This window comes from Cynoglossus semilaevis, chromosome 13 (genome assembly GCF_000523025.1).
Source record: "Cynoglossus semilaevis isolate Cse_v1.0 chromosome 13, Cse_v1.0, whole genome shotgun sequence".
Classification (NCBI taxonomy): Eukaryota; Metazoa; Chordata; class Actinopteri; order Pleuronectiformes; family Cynoglossidae; genus Cynoglossus; species Cynoglossus semilaevis.
In genome coordinates this window covers 21,911,677-21,921,923 of record NC_024319.1, presented here as the reverse complement: position 1 = coordinate 21,921,923, position 10,247 = coordinate 21,911,677, and the positions used below count along the sequence as shown (strand labels likewise).

At 38.7% G+C, this 10,247-nt stretch overlaps 3 protein-coding genes across 3 annotated transcripts; all 3 read right to left on the bottom strand.

Moving 5' to 3' along the window:
• Positions 1-141: 141 nt before the first annotated feature.
• mrpl17 (mitochondrial ribosomal protein L17) lies at positions 142-3,119 on the bottom strand. Its single transcript, XM_008324251.2, has 3 exons — positions 2,713-3,119; positions 2,482-2,550; positions 142-1,244 (listed from the first exon to the last, which is right to left on the bottom strand). Exons 1-3 carry the CDS (start codon positions 2,884-2,886, stop codon positions 978-980), a joined length of 510 nt encoding a protein of 169 aa, XP_008322473.1. The 5' UTR covers positions 2,887-3,119; the 3' UTR covers positions 142-977.
• Positions 3,120-4,257: 1,138 nt separating this feature from the next.
• LOC103389000 (trypsin-1) lies at positions 4,258-5,679 on the bottom strand. Its single transcript, XM_008324252.2, has 6 exons — positions 5,521-5,679; positions 5,293-5,443; positions 4,953-5,203; positions 4,725-4,861; positions 4,532-4,633; positions 4,258-4,409 (listed from the first exon to the last, which is right to left on the bottom strand). The coding sequence occupies exons 1-6, from the start codon at positions 5,558-5,560 to the stop codon at positions 4,362-4,364; spliced, it is 729 nt and encodes a 242-aa protein (XP_008322474.1). The 5' UTR covers positions 5,561-5,679; the 3' UTR covers positions 4,258-4,361.
• A 1,979-nt stretch (positions 5,680-7,658) lies between these two features.
• On the bottom strand, positions 7,659-8,953 carry trypsase (trypsin-2). The gene is given in 6 exon segments (NM_001294207.1): positions 7,659-7,803; positions 7,902-8,003; positions 8,095-8,231; positions 8,323-8,573; positions 8,663-8,813; positions 8,891-8,953. Coding segments are annotated over 6 exon segments (729 nt in total). The 5' UTR covers positions 8,931-8,953; the 3' UTR covers positions 7,659-7,755.
• Positions 8,954-10,247: the final 1,294 nt, after the last annotated feature.

Below are 10,247 nucleotides of genomic sequence, written 5' to 3'. Positions count from 1 at the left end.
CAAAACATGCCTTACTATAGCCTAAATTAAGGCACAAAATGCCTTAATTTTATTATGTTGTGTTTTAGTAAAATGCATCTTTTTATTACTAAAATCATTACTGACAAGCTGTACTAATATTTTCATGAGAATGCCCCTTTTCCCAAAAATTCAATTTTATTTAAACTTTTCAAACTCAAATTTCATGAGAAACATGCAGACAAGATAAAATTTTGAACAAAAAAAAATTTAAAATGAAAGTCACAAAATTAGCAGTGTTGCAAAGGAAAAGGAGGAAAATAAAATGCATTTTCATTTTTCTCTTCAAGACTCCTCATTTTGATTTTGGATGATTGATTTTTAATTTTGTATACGAGTCAAATAATGCAGGTATAGTCTGAAAATGAAAAGGCATTTGTGCTATTGGTTTTAATTTGAATTACGGTACCGATTATCTTCCGTAGATCGCTGAACAACCGTCACGCGGGAGAAAACGCAGTCCCAGTCGCATATTGAACTAAAGCAAACGATACAATTTAAGCTGTGTTCTCTCCATAGCAAACGCTACAAAAGTAATGTATGGAGAGTCACATGGTCATTGCTGGATGTTTTTGTACACGCATTTACTGCACCTGCAACATGGTGACGTCACTAAACCAGTCATCGACTCGACTTCGAATTTATGGTCGGATTGGCCTGTGTAGTTCAGTAGACCGTGGGAGAAGAGACATTGTTAAATGAATGAGTGTATATAGTGGGCTGAGGGTACTGTGTATTATGACACAAAGACAGTTTAACACAATATTATTATTTGTATTACTTTTATATTTTCTATTGATAAAAACACAAGACAGGAAGCATACTCATTTTCAACAACAATTTTGTACAAACTCAGCCCCAGAAGTCTCCACAGGACACAACCAATCTGCAGGTCCTACTTTTGTGTTTCTACTTCTCAGTTACAATATTCACAAAGAGCATTTATTCCTCATCAATCACTACTGTCCGAGTTGTGATTTTTCAGCCAGCTGTCGCGCCCTATCCTCTCTGTAGCCCTTCAGCAGTTGGTTGATGAGAGTCAGTTCGTTCTCCTTCTTCACGGGATACAGAGGAGGGAAGGGGTTGCCTTTATACTCCAGGACGGCCATCTTAGCTCTGTCTAGGTTCTCCCTGTTGGGAACGCGTGCCATGCGGGTGTAACCGTGTGAATGAGACTCAAACCGTGGGGCAAGGACTTTGAAGAGCTTTGGGACCAGATCCTTCTCCTGAAGGAAGGAAACAGAAAAGGTTAAAAATGACCATATATTGTACTCACAGAGTACTTGGAAAGTACGGATGCAATAATCGACCGTCTATTGATCAGAAACTGATAGTTAAGAGATGATCGGCGCGAAAACAAGGCGTTACCACAAATGTTTTACTATGACAGAGCACAGATGGTAGATGAGAAATTAATAATCTGTCAGGTGAGAAAGCTGTGATAATTCTATGTCGTTAATGCTCAAGAAATAACACTTTGCCCTTGTACATGATGATGGTTAAAACTAGTGATCCACCGAAATTAAAATTCTTGGCCGAAACCGAAAATACGGAATCAAAGTCTGAAAACCAAAACTCGAAACACCGAAATAAATGATTATGCCAATTATTAGTTTTTAGCATTTATGGCTATGACTGTGAATTCAACCTCAATAAAATCAAGGCACTGCAACTGCATACATTAATAATAAATAAATACATTAATAATTGTCAATTAATGTCTACTAGAGACATTCATAATTGTCAATTAATGTCTACTAGAGAAATAAAAATCAACTGATAGTCACATAGGAAGTCAGAACAGAATAGTCTACCTGGTATTATTATTTGAGGCATTCTCTTGCAGGATCTCACAGGATTGAACATATCAGACAACCAGGGTGCCTGTCCGTCATCTGTCACAGAGAGACGAGTCCTTTTTGCTGCGCCCAGCTCTCCGTCTCCTGTGCTGTGCGTTTCTCCGTCTCCAAGCGGGTTCTCCGCGTCCATCGCGGCCCGGATCATTTCTCGCGCCCGCTGCTTTATTCCCGCATCCAAGCAATGATCTCTATAATTCGGTTTAGGTACAGACGCGACGAGTGCAGGGGACCCGGATAGATCTCAGTGAAGTTGCTGACCGACTCTATGAGTGGACTTTTCACGCCTTATTGAAATTTCAGCATTACACGTTTTACGGTCTAAGGCTGGGAAAACTGGGTCGGGTGGTTTTCTTTTACGTGGGCATGTAAGTTATTGGTGTTGCCTATTTTTCCGCCGCCACCATTTTGGTACAAATTCGGCTTGTCGTGCCTTGTACGTGCTGCACACGTCCTCACATCCCCCACCAATTACGTCAAAAAGGTGTGAACCCTTTTGTCATTCAAACTTTTTGGAGACGAGAGATGAGAAAAATGAACATGCATTCCCGTGGCAATATGTTGAAGCCAGCAAAATGATCAACTTGAAGAAGCTGCAGACACGTACCGTAAGCCAAAAACTGGCCATTTTCATTGCCTTCTCGTTGGTGTCTCCCTTTTTGGCGTAGTCAATCAGCTGAGGAAGAGCAGAACAGAACCGAATTACATTCAGCATCAACACGTTTATCTCTTTTTGTGTTGGTAACAACATTAATTTCATGAGTTTCATTTTGTGTGCCTGAGCTTGTGCTGGTTTATACACTTTTACCGTCCCTCTTAAGAAAATTAGAAAATGTACCTTTTCTGCATAAAAACGAACTTCATCTGCTCTGCCCAGCGTGGTTTCCAGCCTCTCGTGTCGAACCAGTCCTGTCAGAATGTTTCTTAAAATGTTGATACGGGACTCTGGACCCAGACCCATCCTCCGGGCCACACGGCCATGTGAGATGAGTAAATGCAGCGTGAGGCGCATGGTGTCGGGCTAGGTTTGTGTGCGAGGATCCGCAGCCAAAACGTATCAAGGCGCTTCAACAAACGTATAAACGAAAGATAATAATGAAAAAAATACTATAAACATCAAAATAATAAACTTACAACTCAAAATGACGTTACAACGCCGTGTCAGGGTCAAATGCAGATCCGGACGAACACAGCTGTAGTTTGCGGTCCGTCTATATTGATGTCCGTTCGCCAAGGGACCGAAACACAAAGGTTCCGCATTACTCCACCAAAACGTTTTAAGAAAAACAACCGACTTAACAAATGAACAGTTCGAAAAAAAAATATAATTTCAAGCTGTAGTTTTAAAATAAAATTGTAATTCAGAAACCTGTACGTTTGCATGTTTATTAAGAATATTTATATCAACAACAGTTACTTCAAATATTCAGCAATCAGAGGAGCCTGTTCAGTGACACGCTTCTTCCAAACAGCGGGACCGACAAAAACTCGTTTGTCCCCCGGACAGTTAAACAGCTTATTATTGTTCTGTAATAGTCTGTGCAACAACCACAATGTCTGTATATTCATGCTTTGTCTGTTTTTTTTTTTGTTTTTTTTTTGTTTTGTTTTTTGCGTATGGGGGGGTGTGTGTGTATCTGTCGATCTATCCATCATCCATCCATTTGTCTATTTCTAATAATATTTAATAAAGAATGGTATTCTTACTAGTAATCCATAATATTTATATATTATATAAACTAAATTAAAATTAATTAAACTAAAAAAAAAAAATAAATGTGTTAATTAATAAAATATTTGACAGTGATATTTAATTATTTGGTTTACATAGAAGTGTATGAGGAGAAATTCCTGTTAGTGTATGTCGTGTATTTTACACCTAGGCCTTCAGTGGCATTCTGCCTGAATAAATCCACTTTTTAATAAGATCATTATGTCTATAGAGAAGTATGTTATAAAGAGTCATCGTATTCTCGATAATTTATTGTGACTGTCAGTCATGAACCTCACTGCACGTCACTGCCCCCCATCGATGCGGCCTATCTCTCCTTTGGCGATTTTTTTTTGCCTTCTTCAGTCAGTGTGTGACGCACAGTGCCATAACAAGAACAGCAATGCTTACGCGTCATTTCAGTGATTTAAAGTAATTCTTTATTGGAAATATATTTTTAATATTTATGATATATTTTATATTTCTATTCAGATATACAATTTTTTTTCTATTATAACACACAGTACCCTCAGCCATTTTTGGATATTTTTTTTTTACTCACAATATGTAAAATCAGAATATATCCCATTGTGTTATTTCCACGTATTACAGTGCAATATTTTATTGTACTACGATACCAGACGATGCAGATAGAAATAAAGGGAAACATTGTTTAGAATTCGGTGTCTAAGGCTTTATTGACTTAGGTGGTGCATGTCTGAACATTTTTCAAAAATCTACAAATATATTGGAGGTAGAATCTGGAAAGATCAGATTTAATAGCTGGCCATGGTCCTCTCCAGCCAGTCGTTGAAGAGACAGACCTGTAAACAAACATGGAATTAGGCCTTTTTTAAGGACTGACAGTCAATAACACATACTATTAATTTTAAATGGTCAGAATTTTAGTTAAAATCCAAGTATATAACTATTATTTCCAACATACCTTGGCGTAGACACCAGGGTGATCCTTCTCAGCACATCCGTATCCCCAGGACACAACACCCTGCAGCTCGCCGTTGCACACAACGGGGCCACCAGAGTCACCCTGACAATGAGGATTAGCAGTGTGTTAACACAAACATCACATTACATGTAATAACAGTCCCTGTTATTCTGCTTATACATATAGGTTGTACCTGGCAAGAGTCCTTGCCACCCTCCAGGTATCCAGCACAGAACATGGCATTGGTGATCATTCCAGGGTAGGAGTTCCTGCAGTCACTGTCAGACAGAATAGGGAGGTCCAAGCACTGCAGCTTGTTTTTGTCAGCAGCTACAAAGTAGAGAAGAAAAGTATTTAAGATGGAAGTTTCAAGCAAAAAAACAAATACAGAGTTACTGTGGAAGTTCTACATCTGACTCACTAGAGCTCATGGTGTTGCCCCAGCCAGAGACTTTGCACATGGTGCCAGCAGGGGCACAGCTGGAGGGGAGAGCCACAGGCTTCACATACTGGTTGAGAGTGGCAGGCTTGCTCAGTTTGATGAGCATGATGTCGTTGTTGATGTTGTAGGAGCTGTAGTTGGGGTGACGGATGACACGGGAGGAGCTGATGAACTGCTCAGTACCCTCAGTGACCTTGATGTTGTGCTCGCCCATACGCACCTCCACACGGCTACAGGGATGAAAAGATATTTGTCAAAAACACTTATACTTTTCATCTAAAAAGGACGAGTGTCACGGGTAAGTCAATCTGTGACATACGATTTGTAGCAGTGAGCAGCAGACACGACCCAGTTCTCATTGACCAGAGAGCCTCCACAGAAGTGGTAGCCGGAGTTCAGAGACACCTGATGGGGCTGGGAGTATGGCTGACACTCATACCCTCCAACGATCTTGTCGTCCTCCAAGGCAACTGAAATGACAAATTAATAATAATTGAAAATAAATAAATAAATATATGTATTACATTTCACTTGGTTGTTTACTTACAAGCAGCTCCGATGAGCAGAACAAAGACCAGAGACCTCATGGTTGCTGAGTGATCTTGTGGATGAGAGGACTTTACCAGGATCCACGGCTTATATAGGACGGCGTCTGCTCACTGAGCTGAGCACAACTCCCACCTTCAGTTTTGACCAATGAGGCTTCTTCACGTTGTGCTGAAACAGCTTTTTTTTTTTCCTTTTCAAAAACATGGTTTCCAATAGTTTTAATTTTAATTTATTTTAATTATCTGCTGAGCACAACTCCCACCTTCAGTTTTGACCAATGAGAATCCTTGACGTTGTGCTGAAACAGCTTTTTTCTTTTTTGTTTGTTTGTCAAAAACCATAATTTTGTATAGTTTTAGTATTAATTCATTCAATTGACAATTATCTTGCTTTAACATTTAATACATTTACATGGTTGGTCTTGTGTTTTTTTTTCTACTTTATGCAGTTTTGAGATCTCATTCAGTAAAAACAGAACAACACTTGTTAGGGTCAGGGTTGCCATTGACATGGAAAGAGTTGTGTTATGATGACATACTGTATCTGCTGTGGCAGGTGGCATGGTTCACAGTCACTGTTTCATACATGTGTGGTAACTGAAGAAAACATTTAGATATGTTTTTATAATACTACTAATAATAATTATAACAATAACATACATTGTTAATCCAGATATATCAAAATCTTACACATAACAAACACGTTTCTGTCTTTAAACTGTTGCAACAGAAAGACACATTTTTACATGAGTGCTACAGAGTCCGCCGAACATGTAGCTGTAAGTATAAAATCAAATTTTATTTCAGACAAATGTATATGAACGTTTCTTAAGAATATTTATATCAATAGCAGTTACTACAAATATTTAGCGATCAGAGGAGCCTGTTCAGTGACAGGCTTCTTCCAAAGATCAGGACAGACAAAAACTCCTTTGTCCACCGGGCAGTTAAACTGTTCAACACTTTACTCTTCTGTGATCCCCTATGAAACAATCACAACGGCTGGATATATTTTGTCTGTTATCTTGTGTCTATATAAGCAGATGTATGTGTGTGTATATGTATATATATGTATACACATATATATTTACAGTATATGTATAATGTATACATCTACATATGTACATAGATAGATGTATGTATATCCATTTGTGTATATGTATGTGTATATATACATATACTGTATATCTAGTATATGGTCTCTCAATCTATTATGGGACGCTTGATCTGGAGGTCCATTTAGCAGAACTGAGGAACTCACTTTCAAGAAATATAAAGCAAGATTGGAAAGTAAGTATCTTTTGGAAACATATTCAAAATATTTATATATTTCTATCGATGATATTCCTATTTATTCAGAACTGCCTGCTCTATACTCATGCCTGATTTATGCAGCAATAATGGCGTATCAGGGGCATCAGATTACAATATTTTCTTACTCACAATGTGTAAAATCTGAATACAGTGGACAAGCCGAGACACGAGTTTGATCCGTTCCACAACGGCACCCGTGTCTCGATCCACTCGTATCTGAATCCAATTCCCCCCATTAAAAATAACTAAACACCCAACAATTTGTTCCAGCCCCCCAGAAATATAGTAATATTTTTCCTCCTATCTAAACATCAAAAACATAGATATAAACAAATATGTTGATAATATAAAATAATAATCATTAAGAAATTATTTTATATTATTGTTATAAAAATTTGTAAAATAACCAAGTGAGGAACAGTGAGCGACACAGCATGACAGAGTGTCGGGCCACTAAGCATAGACGAAGGGTTATATATATATATATACTTTTTTAAAATTTTATTTTATTAAAGACTAATAGTTTGTGATGAACTCCGCAGCTGCTTTGGCATCAGAGCTCGCGGCTTTCCCATGCCGTATGACTGAATGGATACCAACCCTCGGTTGAGCACCTGTAACTAGGTATTTCCTCGTATCACGAGCAAAATCTTGCAATAGTTGCAGACGCGTAACATGGAATACATATATATTTCGGGAAGCTCACATCTAGAGGGTCCACTGTTTATCCCATTGTGTTATTTCCACGTAATACAGTGCAATATTTTATTGTACTACGATACCAGATGATGCAGATAGAAATAAAGGGAAACATTGTTTAGAATTCAGTGTCTAAGGCTTTATTGACTTAGGTGGTGCATGTCTGAACATTTTTCAAAACTCTACAAATATATTGGAGGTAGAATCTGTAAAGATCAGATTTAATAGCTGGCCATGGTCCTCTCCAGCCAGTCGTTGAAGATACAGACCTGTAAACAAACATGACAGTCAATAACACATAATATTATTTTAAAATGGTCAGAATTTTAGTTAAAATCCAAGTATATAACTATTATTTCCAACTTACCTTGGCGTAGACACCAGGGTGATCCTTCTCAGCACATCCGTATCCCCAGGACACAACACCCTGCAGCTCGCCATTGCACACAACGGGGCCACCAGAGTCACCCTGACAATGAGGATTAGCAGTGTGTTAACACAAACATCACATTACATGTAATAACAGTCCCTGTTATTCTGCTTATACATATAGGTTGTACCTGGCAAGAGTCCTTGCCACCCTCCAGGTATCCAGCACAGAACATGGCATTGGTGATCATTCCAGGGTAGGAGTTCCTGCAGTCACTGTCAGACAGAATAGGGAGGTCCAAGCACTGCAGCTTGTTTTTGTCAGCAGCTACAAAGTAGAGAAGAAAAGTATTTAAGATGGAAGTTTCAAGCAAAAAAACAAATACAGAGTTACTGTGGAAGTTCTACATCTGACTCACTAGAGCTCATGGTGTTGCCCCAGCCAGAGACTTTGCACATGGTGCCAGCAGGGGCACAGCTGGAGGGGAGAGCCACAGGCTTCACATACTGGTTGAGAGTGGCAGGCTTGCTCAGTTTGATGAGCATGATGTCGTTGTTGATGTTGTAGGAGCTGTAGTTGGGGTGACGGATGACACGGGAGGAGCTGATGAACTGCTCAGTACCCTCAGTGACCCTGATGTTGTGCTCGCCCATACGCACCTCCACACGGCTACAGGGATGAAAAGATATTTGTCAAAAACACTTATACTTTTCATCTAAAAAGGACGAGTGTCACGGGTAAGTCAATCTGTGACATACGATTTGTAGCAGTGAGCAGCAGACACGACCCAGTTCTCATTGACCAGAGAGCCTCCACAGAAGTGGTAGCCGGAGTTCAGAGACACCTGATGGGGCTGGGAGTATGGCTGACACTCATACCCTCCAACGATCTTGTCGTCCTCCAAGGCAACTGAAATGACAAATTAATAATAATTGAAAATAAATAAATAAATATATGTATTACATTTCACTTGGTTGTTTACTTACAAGCAGCTCCGATGAGCAGAACAAAGACCAGAGACCTCATGGTTGCTGAGTGATCTTGTGGATGAGAGGACTTTACCAGGATCCACGGCTTATATAGGACGGCGTCTGCTCACTGAGCTGAGCACAACTCCCACCTTCAGTTTTGACCAATGAGGCTTCTTCACGTTGTGCTGAAACAGCTTTTTTTTTTTCCTTTTCAAAAACATGGTTTCCAATAGTTTTAATTTTAATTTATTTTATTGACAATTATCTTGCTCTTATATTTAATTAATTTGCATGGTTGGATTTTTCTTTCTATCATGTTCAGTTTTGAGATCTCATATAGTAAAAAATGTGTGAATGTGTGTTCAGAACAATATTTGTTAGGGTCAGGGTTAACTTTGACATGGAAAGAGTTGTGCCATGATGATATAACTGCTGTGGCAGGTGGCATGGTTCACAGTCACTGTTTCAAACACGTATAGTAACTGAAGAAAACATTTTTAATGCTGGAAATTCTACTCCTCTTTCCCAATGCTTTCCAGGATCGAAAATATAAATCCATTAGCGTTCTTAGCTAAATAAAACCATGTATGATTATTATGTTATTTTTACATTCCTTGCCGTCTTTTGACATTTTACATATGATAGTGTTAAGACTGTATTTATTATAGGTTGTAGTTAATGGTTTCATTTTAACAGCTCAGTCCAATCACTTGAACATTTTAAACCTCTCCTCTTCAAAGATCACGATTCACCACCAAACTAAAGATACAGTGTATTACATGTATTGGACAACAATGTCCTTGTTTCTATATTATGTAGGTGAAAAAAAAAAGAACCATGAACTAAAAAGTTAACCAACAAGTTTGTTAAGACTGTAACTGCAAATACGTCCGAAAAATGAACCACCTTAATACCTTTAACTTAAACATTAATAAACAGCCACCGCTGGAAGTAAATATATTTACTCAGTGATATCCAGGTGGTGACTGTTGGCATGCCAGTGTATGCTGTTCCAGGAACTTCAACACAGATGAAGCTCAGTGAGAAATGGTGAAAGTCTTTCAGCTGTGAACACCGTCGCTCAACCTTGACGGTGAAGAAACTTACTTTTGAAGTCAATTAAACCATGTGAGATACATATATGTTGTTACTTTTACATTCCATGCCCTTGTAAATATCTCCTTTACTTTATTATAGACTTGCATTTAGCACCGTGGGTCCGAGAGGACTGAAATTTCATTGTGCCATATGTCCTGTACGTATGGCATATTTGACAATAACGCTGACTTTGACTTTAAAGGAACGTAATTTCCTGATGAAAAAGATATTTTACTCGTAAATACCGCAATTTCCGGTCTATAAATCGCTACGT